Source organism: Sciurus vulgaris, assembly GCF_902686455.1.
Source record: "Sciurus vulgaris genome assembly, chromosome: 14".
NCBI lineage: Eukaryota > Metazoa > Chordata > Mammalia > Rodentia > Sciuridae > Sciurus > Sciurus vulgaris.
Window position 1 is genome coordinate 9,603,825 of NC_136475.1, and position 13,711 is coordinate 9,617,535.

Sequence of the window (13,711 nt, forward strand, 5' to 3'; positions counted from 1 at the left end):
TACAGCTAAAAGAACAAATTTTTAAAAAAAAGAGTGCACCAATTAAAGTTGAAAGGACATGGCTTTAAAATAGAAGCAGGGGGAGGAGACTTCTGGAAAGGAGACAACAACGGAACCATCTCAGGAAGACATGTAGCTGTCTGGAGGGAGAAGAGGGGGCGTCCACGCAGAGGCAGCAGGTCTTGGAGGCAGAAGGGCTTCCCCGTCTCTGCATGGCCCTGGCTCACCTGTGCACCCTCTCCCGTGGACCCCACCAGTCTCTGGGGCCCTAACACTCCACGGTCACTTGCACAGGGACCGGCATTTCCTTCCGCCTCAGAGACGATCTTCACAGTTCAGCCCTGACGTTAACCTTCTGCTCAAAACTCTGGATTCCCCTGCACATAACACATTTACTTTTCTTCATGCTATGGCCCGAGCACGTCATTCTATCTGGAGACTTCTGTCCTTCTTTCTAAGCTGGACGACTCACGGCTACCTGAGCCCACTCAGAGTTCATGGCCTTTGCACTTCTGCCCTCCCACCCTGTCCACTCCAGCCAGAAGCTGCAGGCCGGCTCACAGGCACCGGGGGTCAGACGTGCACTTCTCACAGCTCTCGTGGCTGTTCTTAGGGCGACTGTGGCACGCCACTGTGCATCCCAGAGCCAGGGTCCACCTCCCTTCCTAGGCAGAACGTGTTTTGAGGGATGGGACCATTTCTTATTCCTCTTCTAAAGAACCGGGTTCAATCTTACCTTGTAACAACTGTTGAGTCCTAGAAACCCAGAGGTAAAGGCTAAGGAAAAAAGATTAGCAAGAAAACATCTGTAAATTAAGTGTCTTACTGGGAAGGAAGGAGGAAGAACCATATGCTTCGGGAAGCAGGTCAGCGAGCCCACGGCGATCACAGCCTTCACAGGAATGGTGAGGATCTGTGGAATGAAGAGGCAGAGGATACCGAGTGAGTGGGAGTCGGGGGACCTGGACAAGCGTGGCTTTGCTTGGTGGCTACAAAAATAAAACTCATTTTGGGGACTCATACTGGCAATAATCAGCTCAAAACCAATATTAAAATCACCTCCAGATACTGTTTAATCTGTCCAAATGTTCTCCATAAAATATAAAAAATTTCCACATACTACTCAGTAATTCAATGAAAACATAATGACCAAGACTAAACAATGGGGAAGGAATAAAGACAAAATTTTCAGAATACAAGTATTTTGAAGATTATTAGTTTTAAAAAGTAAGGTCTCATTGTACCCCTAAAAAATGCATATAAAAAATCTAGCAGGTTTTAGTTACATAGCTCTACACTTTTTGTATACAAAAACAGATACTGGCTGAATGCAGAGGTGTGCGCCTGTAATCCCTCAAGAGACTGAGGCAGGAGGATGGCAAGTTTGAGGCCAGCCTGGGCAACCTACTGAGGCCCTGCCTTAAAATAAAAATTAAAAGGTAGCTCAGTGGAACAGCATCCTGGATTCAATCCTTCTACAACAACAAAAAAGGAGTCGAACATTCTAGTGTTAGAACCCCAAAACACGCTCCATTAGCATCACCAACGGGTTACTGGTGGAGTGACACAGGACAATATTCACTGTAAATTCCCTAGGCCGGCCTCCAACTTGCAATCCTCCTGCCTCAGCCATTCACATAGCTGGAGTGACAGGTGTGCGTGCCCCACAGTGCTGGGTGAGCATATTCACACACACACACACATTTTTTTAAGTTGTCGATGGATCTTTATTTTATTTATCTGTATGTGGTGCTGAGAACTGAACCCAGTGCTCACATATTCCAGGCAAGCGCTCTACCACCGAGCTGCAACCCCAGCCCCAGGGCTTTTGTTTTTATAGAAACAGAGAACTAAATTTACTCAGTTGACCAGTTTTGTTTCTTTAAAAACTGAGCTTTTGAGAATCATTTACAGAAGATATTCATTCACTTTGATAAAACCCAAAGCTCCTAACCAAAAAAGCAACTTTAGAAAAGTGTCCTTGGCACCTACAGTCTCTGATAGAGCCCTGCTTACAGAGGCACAGCACTGCCCAGAGCCCACCTGACCCCTGAGCTGGAGAGCGCGGTTCCTGATGCAGTCATAAATGTCCTATGTGACCTTCCCAAAAGGAGGCTGCAGTCAGGATATGTCTGCGTTCCATGCCTCACATTTCTGTTTACAGGAGTCCTCCTCAGCCGAGAGACAAAGAGATGAGTGGACTTTTAAAAGATTCTTTGTGGGGTTCGTGTCTCAGTCAGTAAAGTCGAATGAATGTATTACTGCCGCACCTAAATACTTGCAATGTAATAGTTGCAAGCTCTTTTGGAATCAGACACTTGGATTCAACCCGTTGCCTGCCCTGACCTTCTATGCGTGTTTAACAACACAACTCCCACCTGAGAGAAATCTCATTGCAAAATAAACAGAATTGGCCACTTAATAAGTGATTTGCTGGGAGTATGTCAAATTAATTACCTCAAAAAGTAAGAAATACATACTTGCCATTCATGGTAGAAAAAAGTACATTTCAGAATTAAGACGAGTTTTTGTCACATGGACGAAAATAAGAATTAAGAGTATATCTCTGTTTCTATAAAAACAAAAGGCCTCATAAATATAAACAATTAAAAAATATTTTTAGTTGCAGATGGACACAATACCTTTATTTGGTTTATTTAGTTCTAAGTGGTGCTGGGGTTTGAACTGAGTGCCTCACACATGCTAGGCAAATGTTCTACCACTGAGCCACACAACCCCAGCCCCTAAACAATTTTTTTATATCAGTTAAAAATAAACATACAAGATAAAAGGGACTGAATCACTCAGAAAACCCCCACTGATGTAAATCCCCAAGAAAATCCTTACCTCATAGTCTGTTGTGATCTGTATGGCTCCATCGTGAATCCCTTCCAGTTTTTTTGCAGTAAGTTTGACTCTGAAGACTGCAAAATAGCCTGAAGCTAACATTACCTGCATGTAGTAAAAATGACTCATTAGCCGGCATATTCAAGGTGCCCACGAAGCGGACAGCAAGGCTTGGGAATCAGGTGGCGTCTAGCCGCCCTGCATTACCAGAACGTCCTGCGTGACACCACCCATCCCTTAATGCCCCATGAGCCAGTGAGGAGGCGGCTGCCACCCGGTGGGGTGTGGTCCTCCTGCCGCAGAGCTCCTCCCTCACCACCGTGTTTCCGGGCTCCAGCCTTGAGCGGCCCTTCAGTCACTTCAGTGAAGGGCACAGGGGGGACCGAGGTTCAGGTTCTCATGTAGCTATGCAGTGTCTTCACAGCTGCTGAGACTGCGCTGTGTCAACACCAAACCCATGGCACTCGGGGAAGTGTCAACACTCTGGGCATAAGGACATCAACTTTCCTCCTGTAAAACTGCCCCGAGAACTTCTATTCCAGCCTGCAGATAAGGCAACCGAGGCTCCTTCCCTCAGAAAGTGGTTCTACTGATTCTTTGCTCAGTAGGTACAAACTCCTGGTCCCCTTCAGCCGGCATGAGGGCGAGACTGTTTTTCTTGTTTGGAGCTGTACATGCTTATGACATAGAATAGAAGTCGAGGGAAGGACAGGTCTGCTTCACAGCCCTCCCTTCTAGGCAGCACAGCACTGGTCAGAGCTACTGCTGGCTGAAGACGCCTTCTTTCAATACTCAGGGGTCTCTCCCAGTACACCTGACAAAGGGTCAGCTTAGTGCCCAGGAGAATGTCTCCTGCAATGACAACTGTATTAGAGAAAGATAAATTTTGCTTGCTCTACAGGTTTTTGTGACAAGGTGCAGCTCACTCCCTTTGGGATTCAGTGCCCTCATCGGAACAGGGGAGGGCTACAGCAGATTATCCGCAGGGCTTTTCAATGTCAAATAACCAATGCTGTGAAATCATTGGCTGAGTATGTGACAGCAGTGGTCTTTCATCTGCAGTTTAGATATTCAGCTCAGTTTAAGGAAACAATAAGAAGGCTTACTTACTGAAGACTGGTCAGATAAAGAGGATTTTTCCAACTCTGGAAGGTTTGAAATTATTGTAGTTCTATTGCCTCTTTCTGTAGCTACAAGTTCTATGGACAAACCATCTCCTATGATATGCCAACTTTTTATAGCAAGCTTAAAAAAGAAAATTCGAAAGTGATTATTTCAACATAAGCATAAAATCCTTAAATGTGATTTAGAATAAAGACAATTTTTTTTTACCTCAATTGGATTGCTGTTTATAATTGCAAATAAAATATTACTTGCTTCTGTAGCACTCAGAACTCCAAAATCTATGAAACGTTCCTCTATTTTGGGGGGCAATACAAAGTACTGGAAAGGAATAAAAGAACTGGATGAAACACAGAACCACATTCACGTACCAGAACGTTACCGACAGGAAGCGACTGCATTAAGACATAGTACCACGTCTATATGTGCGCACAAAAGCTCAGGCGACAGCAGAGGTTAAGTGCAGCCCATGGGGACCAGGCAAAAAGTCTGGGGTCTCGGCAGGCACTGTGATTACAAGTCGGATGGTTAAGCAGTCACTGAAGGAGTCCTGGTCCTGCACCGCCAAGGCTGACTGACACTGACTTCCCGCAGGACCAAGCTTGCTGTACAGCCTGCCTCTCTGGGTATCTCTCCTAACCGTGAGACCTCACATCTAAACTTCTCTTTCCTTGCTCATGCCCAGGGAGCTCTGATTTTTCTGTCGTCTGTTCCTGCGTTGGGAAGAGCTGTGTTCTTTGTGTTTTACCACGAAGCCTCTCCCGATGGTATGACTTTACCATCTTATTTTCTTCTTTACCATGGTTCTCCTCTCTGTCCTGGTATTTCCTGACTTTGGTCACCACGTCCCTACAACGTTACCTCTTTGTCCTCCTTGTACTATTTTTCCCTACCTGGCATTTTCCTTCCATTTAGTTCCTTTTTAGGATTCCAACCACAACAAGTTAGAAGCAAAATTGAGAGAAAGCAGAATATGGAAAAGATCTAAGTGGAGATGAAGCCTAGAGGACTCAACCCTATCATGGGGACAGACCAGACAACTGTAATCCAAAAATATTTTTTAAAAACTCCAGAGAGAAACAATTCCTAAGTTTTTAACTATGCGCCATTCTGAGCAGTGCGATGATCTGTGCTATCCTGCCTGGGGTGCGAGTGTCCCTCTGTCCACCGTATCCGCCCTGTGTGTGTCATCTGCCTGTTAGTTACTCCACTATCCTGGTTATCAGACCAACTGCTTTGGTGTCATAGTGGCTGTGCTTAAGGACCCTTTACTTTACTTACTAAGAGCCCCAAAGGGTAAGAGTTGTATAACGATAGTGATGCTAGCATGTCAGATACGCCAAAGAGAAGTGGCACGGTGCAGCCCTTAAGGGAAAAGTGGAAAGTAACACTTGATTCTCCCAGAATATTGTACTGATGGCTCTATTTTACTATTTGCTATTCTTGTCATCTCTTGTGCCTGATTTTATAAATTAAACTTCACCATGGGTTATATGTATATATGTATAAGAAAATTCAGTATATACAACTGGCTGGCCCAGCCTATGGGTTTCACAGCCAAAGACTTCACAGGTCACATAAAAGTACTATGCCATTTTACGTAACGGACTTGCGCATCAGTGGATTCCGTCATCTTCAAGGCATTTTGGGACCAATCCCCCCTCAGATAACGAAGGACGACAATATGGGATTCAGTGTCATCCTTGGCTTCATGCAGTCCTGAGGGTCTTGGAAGGTATCCTCCCTGGATAAAGGCAGGGGCTACTGAACTGCACTGACGGAAGGAGCCGGATCAACATGTAGAGCACAGATAATAGCAGAACGCGGGAGAGGGCAGTGCAACGCCTAAAGAGATCTGAAGACACAGAAGACCGCTGGGAAGTCTATATTTCAAAGGTAGATAACATACTTACATCTAAAAAGCCTGTGTAAACCCGCACAGGTAAATGAAATTTAGAAGCATTGGTGATGAGTAAAATGTTGTTATCTATGTGCATGGATGATGTGGACGGCAGAAAAAACAGGGTGAAGATGTATCCTGATTCGTTAGGAAGAATTAAGACTGGCTTGCTGAAGTTGTGGACCTAGGAAACGAGGGAGAGAGACAGTGTCAGGATCATCTAGTTGGCGAAGCAGGAAAAGCAAAGCCTCAAGAGTCCCGGACACACTTCAAACATTGCTTTGGCTTCTTCTGGCAGCAGCACATCGTGTATGAGGACGGCAAAGCTGAAAGTGTTGGTAAGGTAGACCGGCCTCTCGACGGGGTCAGCAGGACTGTCTCGGATGTGAAATAATGTCGCAGCGTGATCAAATCCCAAGTAGCTATGTGAAGAAAACAGACAAATCACTTTCATTTCCCTGTGCTAATTTAAAATCTAAGTTCGTTTGTTGTGGGCAGTAATTTACATTAGCATTGAGGGCTATGTGTTATTTAATGACCATAAGATTTAAAACAAAATTAGCTTGCAAAATAATGAAATGTAATACAAAGAACTATTCTCTAGTGAATCATATGAATGAAGTAATAAGAATCAAGAATGTATCAACAGAAAGGCTTTAATCTACTTTGAAAAAATTCTATTTGGCATTGAAACTGCAACTAGCTTTGTTAAAATTTAACACCTATTAAGCTGTATATTGAACATTAATTGGTTAAAGTTAATAAGAAAATGAATTACATGTTACTGCCCATTTATAAAAGGTTATAATTCTAGAAGAACTTATGAGTTTATAAAGGTATATAAATGACAATTCCAAGTACTGTAATATTTCAGTAATATATGTCACGAAAGGGATGACAAAAGAAAATGGTTCAAATGATTTAAATATTTTTAAAAACCCACAGATTCATGTATGAATCACTGAATCTTCATTTTAACAAAAATCATACCATCCCACTTTTTCTTCTGAGAAAGTAATAAATAAAATAAAGGATGTTCTCCTTTATGGTTGAGTTTGTTCTTTTCAACAACAATCCTACTGGCTTTGGGTGAACTTGAGTATGATTTTTGCTAAAGTTACTTAGTAGGAAAACAATGTACTGATTAGCAAAAAGTTTTAAAGCTTATTTTTAAAAGAAATCCAACCATCTAGAACTTCAGTTTGGTTAGAATATTTCAGGTTTAGAAAAAACTCTAGATACTCACCCATCTAAAACTTCTGCTTGGTATGGTATTTCAAGTTTAGAATAACTCTTTTCCTTTGCTTTAACAGTTATTTTCCCAGAAAATTGAGAAGGTTTTTTTGCCCTTGAAGCTGAAAGGAAGCATAAGAAATAATGTCACTCTTAACTATCAAAGTATGAGTGATTTTATGTAGACTGATAAAATAAGGGGGAAAAAGTGAGCTTTCAAATTGCCAAATAGAATGCTTTTATAACATTTGAAGAATCACATTTTTTTCATATAAAACAGGGGAAATGTTGTTTTTCCTGTAATGAGCGAAGCACAGCAGGATTTAGCGAGTGAACACGCCAGGCTGCCAGTGGAAAGTGCAGTCTGGGCCGCTCCTCTGCAGCCCCAGGCCCGGGCTCTCCGACTCCGCACTAGGGTTGTTCTAGTTCTCTCTGTGGGGCTACTTTGTGCTCTGAAGGACGTCTAACCGCATGCAGGGCCTTGACCTGCTGGATGTCAGTTGCACCGCTTCGGCCGTGACAACTCAAAGTGTCTCTAGAGGGCGCCAAAAGTCACCTACTGAGAACTGCTGGTTTACAGCTATCCCGACAAAGAACGGGCAGCACCTGTCCGGCCAGAGTCTTGCTATAAAAACCAAGGAAGCAGTGTGGTGTGAGAAAAGGTCAGGAGAGCTGGCTTCTCACATCAGTCAGCGCTGTGAGGAGCAGAAGTGGAGACACACCCTCCTGCCCTGGGTCACACTCTCCCGCTGCCCTCACTGCTGAGGTGACCCTCAGGTGCTGGGCAGTTCTGCACAGTTCCACCTGGGATTACAGACGCTGGCCAGAGGACCCAACGTGGGTACCCAGAAGATGTGCCCTTCAAAGCAAATAAAGAAGTTGGTGTTCAACTTTCTGCCCTTAAAAAGTACTTCAGGCATGTGAGTTCAGCAAACATGTCATCCAACTTCAGACAAAATAAAGAACAGAGAAGGGGTATTTGACAGATGGTGACTCTAGATTTTTTAAAATCTCCATTAGGCCTCATTTCTTTCTGCTTACTACTTGGCCACTTCTGGATGCTTTAAATTTTTCACTATTTGTTGAGATAAAAGGCTGATTACAAGGACCATTACTTAGCCATCTCAAGGTATCATTATTAAGTGGTCAAAAATCTCAAGAAAATTTGGTTAGAAATTATAGAGTGACTTTTGATGAGAAAGAAGCTTGCTTAATAAGCAAACACTACAGAGGTCACATACATAGTACACATTTTGAAAATGTCAAACATTAAACGAAACACATTTCCTGACTGACTTCCACAGCAATCTCACCGAAGTATTTTGGGTTGGGACCTAAGCAGTGGTGGCAATTTCCCATCATACTGCAAAAACCACTTTTAATAAAGGTAGCATTTGTTTTCAAGGATCCTTTTCCTTTGTATTTAATTTCACACAATTTCTTTAAGATGTGCCTGCTTTAGGGCCGGGGTAAAACTCGGTGCCAGGCGTGCCTACCTCGCAGGAGGCCCTGGGCTCCATTCCCAGGACTGCAAAACAACAACACAGTAAATCCCAAGAGAAACACTTTAAGTGTGTGATGTCAGAAGAGACAACACCAAGGACACTGCACTTAACTAAATGCAGACATCTGCAGGGGGGTCCACAGGGCACTGGAGAGGGACCTCACTGCCCTGCCAGGGGCACCACGGGGCACCACTGTGGCCAGCATGCATGCTCCTGTTCCTTGGGCTTGCGACAAGAACAGGTCCTCTATGTTCTCAGGGCTCCAGAGTTACTACTGGCCACTCTCTTCTCTGCAGAGAGTATGTTCCTGCCAATGCTGACACCAGTGATTAAGGACGGGATCTCTCAGCAGAAGACTCGCAAGTGACCAGGGGCCCATACCTCCCACGGCTTTCCTGACATGCGCATCTCCTGTTTAATAGGGATCCCTTGGGATGAACCCACAGCTGCCTGCAGCCTGTGTCCTTGCTACGGATCCCCCCAGGAACCCCTGGTGGGTGAAGCCTGGGCACTGGCACTCTCAGGGACACTGTGCAGAGCATGCCGAGTCCTGAGACCCCCAGTGAACAACCATCTCACCCGACAGGAGCAGACCTGCCTTATCCTAAGGCCAGAGCTGAAGCTTATGGCTGCTCACGAGCATGGGTCACTGGGAGGAAAACCCTGCCCAGAGCTTTAACTCTCATTTAATTACAAATATAGTTAGAGCAGGCATTAAATCACCATTCAAAACAGTCTGTGAGAGCAAACTCACAGTTGAATTAAAAAATGAGGTAAAAATGTTACCGTCTAGGTTGAGTCAATATTTCAAATGACAAAACACTTTATATGTTTGAAACAGCTAATTTGACAATCCTATCATAGAGGCTTTTATTCTAGCTTCAGTAGGACTGTTTGCTTATAAAAGCGAATACATAAAAATGTCACAAAGAATAGTTTGCTCTCAAATTTAAACGTTTCAGAAATTTAAATACATCATCTCCTAATGACAAAAACAAATGGCTCCATAATTAAGCCCAATTATAATAGATATACCTGATTAGCCTGTTATGAAATATGCCAATCCTAATGTATTTGCTAATGTCTTTCTATTGCTAATACTGATTTAGCTTTACGGAGTTATGGCATTTTCTTTTGTGAACTAATCAGATAAGAGTTCGTGATGATTTAAGAAAAAACAACCTCAGCAATAATTTAAAATCTGACTATTAAAACAGTCTGAATTTCTATATTAACATGTCAACATAAATGCTTTATAGTTTATCGAAATACCACTATTATTGAAGAGAAAAAGGTGAATACTTACCATCAAAACTAATGCTTGCGACCTTCGTGTATTTACTTTCAGAAGCTTTTAATGTAATTGGTTTAAAGTGTACTGTTATAGCATCATTTTGTGGTGTAGGTCGAACACTCTACAAAGAAAAAAATATAATACATATGGTATGATTTTGCTCTAATCCACTGCTCTATACTGGAACACACACTAGAAAAGTAAAGCAGAATCGAAATCTGAAGTTTAACTTCTGTGGACCCTTTAAATAGAATATACCAAATTATATAAAACTATAAAAGTAATTTAACTAGAGTATCTTTATGAAATAAACTGAAGACCTGAAAAAAAAAGTATGACAGATTAGGAAACATACAAATATGAAGACAAACTCATACACTGGGTCTGCGTATGTAAATTAAAAGCATTTGTCTCTCAACTGAAGGCTTAATTTGTACATCAGAGAAGGTGACACAGGCAAGTCATGACAGGGTCCCTCTTAAGGAAGTCACGGCACAAGTGGAACAGCAGACTCCTGAAGCAGCGGCCTGCTCGGGAAGCGGGAGCTGGCGCCCGTGTGCGGAAGGCAGGCCCAACTGCTCCAGCGCCTTCTCTTCCTGTGCAGGGCTCAGCCGTGGGACTGAGGCGCTCTGCTGTCCAGGCAAGGCTGAGCTACCAGAATACAGAACACTTACACTTAGAACATCAGATCTTCCTTTTCAAAAACTAAACCTAAAATAGCAAAACACCAGTAAAAACTTGCATTTTAAGAGGATGCTTAAAAATGAATTTACTTTATGGTAGTTATTTGATCATCCTCATTGACACAAAGCCTTTCAACTGGAAGGGGCTTCAACTGCCCACCCCTTTCCTGCTTACTGATGAGGAGTACTGTGCCACACGGAGACACACTCAATAGTTGGGCAACAGGCAGAACCAAACCAGGTTTCCTTGCTGGCTGGGGCCTTGCCTGATGTCCTACTGCACAAACACATTCATGACACTTGGGCCTTGCACACAAGTCTTGATCAAAATTCTTCCTTCACAGCCTTGCCAAGTGTGCGCAAGGCCCTGGGTCAATTCCTGATACCGCAAACCAACAAACCGCCCCTACCCCCACACAAAACAAAAAAACTTCCTCTGAGGGCCTAGGGTATTTGCGAATCCATAGTATGGAGAAAGAGACCTGTCCCCATTGCCACATGTCCGCCATCACAGGGAATCAGGTGACCATGTTGTGATTACTGGTCCCACCTCCCGCTGGGCGGCAGGGCGGTCCTGAGTGGCTCTGCAATTCCTGTGCTAGAGTTCTGGCAGCCTCTTAACTCTGCCCTCTGCCTCCCCTGTTCTGCTTTGAGAAGGCCTCTCATTTGCTTTTAAAACTCAGACTGGGGCTGGGAGTTGAATGATTCATTCGTAACAATTTCTTTACTTATCATTAAGCTTGCTGCTGTCAGCAACCATTTAAAATGCAAATCTCCTCATTCCCGGGAGGGCACGGAGCAGTTTGAACCTGTAAGGTAAACTACAAATGGGCCACGCTGCTAACACTTTCCAAGAGAGGGAAGCAGACAGGTCACCTGCCATCCCAGGGTGTCAGGAGTGTGGGCCTGAGGAAACTACCACATGCTCAGGGCACCTCCCCACCTCTCAAAAAGCACAAGTATTTTTTTTATTGATCTACAAAGCTTTGTGATTCACTTAATTTTGCTAACTTGCAGTCAAGATTTGTTAGAGGTGCTGGGTGCGGTGTCGCACGCCTGTAATCCCAGCAGCTCGGGATGCTGAGCCTCAGCAACAGCAAGGCGCTAAGCAACTCACTGAGACCCTATCTTTGAATAAAATACAAAACAGCTGGGGATGTGGCTTAGTGGTCAGTGCCCCTGAGTTCAACCCCCAGTACAACATACCCCCCAACAACAACAACAACAAAAATTGTCAGAGATGACCTTGCAGAGCTTCACCGCTGGCAGAGGAATCCTGCAGGTCTGCCTCCTCATTCCTTCACCTGGACCACTGACCACAACACAGTGCTGGAACCACCAGGTTTAACCACTGGAATGGCAGTTGGTCAGGAACACCCACAGCCCTTCTTGAAAGTTACATACTGGACGACATTATACCAGAAATAACTAAATAATGGTCTTTGCTAAAATATAGTCACTGTTGTAGGAAGGGCTTAGAATAGTTCACTAAAATGTTTTCTCATATGAAACACACCAATTTAAGATTTTCCATACCAGAGGAGAATCTTGCAAGCAGTATTATTACCTTAAAATAGACTGCACTAATAAACATTGAATTAGCAACTCATGTTTTACACAAATGGTCTCAATTGTTCATTCATTATCAATAAAAACAAACCTTAATCAGTTAAAACTCATTTTCTAAAGAACCAAAACCAAAGCAAAACACAACATTCAAATACTTAAGTAGATGGTTTATTCTGGAGGCTTAGCATTCCCTTGTACTACACACATTCATAACAACCACCTGTGCTAGTATTAGTCACCAACTGCTGCTTACGCAAAGATAATCGAGAGGTGGAGAAACACGGCAAGGTTCCCAGGACAGCAGCTTGTACATGCTCTAAATATAGTCTGAGCCTTTTCTCAAGACATTCAGACCCAATTAAAGCTCAGTAACTCTCAAGTGAGTCTCAAGAGTCCAGGACATCCTGAAATGACTTACAAAAGCACGTGGGCAAACAGGGACAATGACCCTTGAGTACAAAACAGCTGTGCTTTGAACAATCTGTGCACAGACTCACTAAAGCACCGATCAAGCTGACACCGGCAAAATTAATAAGTAAATCTGTGATTTCTATGTACCAATTAGCAAGGGAACCTCACGCAAATGTTCCTTGGAAGACGTGTCAAGCAAACTACTCTGTCACTCAGAAAGCATCAATGTTTTGGAAATATTGAGGAAACTCACTTCCTCTGTGTGTTTTTATAGATGTTAGGAGGGTTTAAAGTGGGCATCCTATCCAATAGCAGGTGAGGAATTTATATTTGGAATCACCTGCATTAATAATCCTATATTTAGAAAGACTATAATGTTTAAATAGAGACTGAATTCCCTGAAAGGGAATTAAACAACAGAAATAAACCCAGGATTTAAAGCACTGCCTAGCTCATCCTAAAAATTGTAAAACTATTTGTGAAATGGAAGAAGGAATATTACACAGAAAATGTGGAAACGAACAGGCAAATCCTTAAGAAGCTCTGAATTCAGCTTCCGCTGCAATGGGCTCAGCCAGTGGCTGACATGGTACCAGGCTCACATGATGGATCTTTTAAAGAGCTTCCTGAATTTAGGTTTTGAGCACTGGCACAGGGTGCAACAATGCTCGGCTCTCCTGTCCCACTGTTTCCTGTGTATGTGTCTCAGGGACCTTATCAGGGAGAGGCTGTGGGCCAAAGCAATATTTGACATCTCGTTTTTCTCCTGGCTAAACCTGTCTCATGGCATGCACCCAATTCCATTATAAGGCGCAAAAGTCCCTTGTTCTATGCACACGTGTGAAGGGAAGAGAGGACCCTACTTTACAAGGTGCTACGAGGGTCACGACGACAGCCGCGAGTTGGGAATGGGGCTGTGACGGACGCGAAGAGAGTCCTACCACGCCTTCCACTAGGTCTTGGCTTCACTGCTCTTTTCAACGCTTCTGAATCTCCCCTGCCCCGAGATGTCCCCTGATCTCAAGTCCAACAGCCACACCTGATGGGATGCTTACAATCCACCTTCCCTCCACACACCGCACACAGATCCCAGGACTTTAGGCCATGGGCCCTTTCTACAGATCTGCCTGGACGGGAGCTTTGGAGC

The 13,711-nt window shown here is 43.7% G+C and overlaps 1 protein-coding gene across 1 annotated transcript in view; it reads right to left on the reverse strand.

Annotated features, from left to right (window-relative positions):
• TMEM131 (transmembrane protein 131) overlaps positions 1–13,711 on the reverse strand; it is a 155,776-nt gene that overhangs the window by 38,949 nt on the left and 103,116 nt on the right. Inside the window, exons 12-19 of the mRNA XM_079111313.1 lie at positions 9,914–10,022; positions 7,116–7,224; positions 6,138–6,291; positions 5,883–6,053; positions 4,180–4,290; positions 3,958–4,092; positions 2,848–2,952; positions 827–913 (exon numbers count right to left, since the gene is read on the reverse strand). Coding sequence (XP_078967439.1) covers positions 827–913; positions 2,848–2,952; positions 3,958–4,092; positions 4,180–4,290; positions 5,883–6,053; positions 6,138–6,291; positions 7,116–7,224; positions 9,914–10,022 — 981 coding nt within the window. The remainder of the gene's footprint in view (positions 1–826; positions 914–2,847; positions 2,953–3,957; positions 4,093–4,179; positions 4,291–5,882; positions 6,054–6,137; positions 6,292–7,115; positions 7,225–9,913; positions 10,023–13,711) is intronic.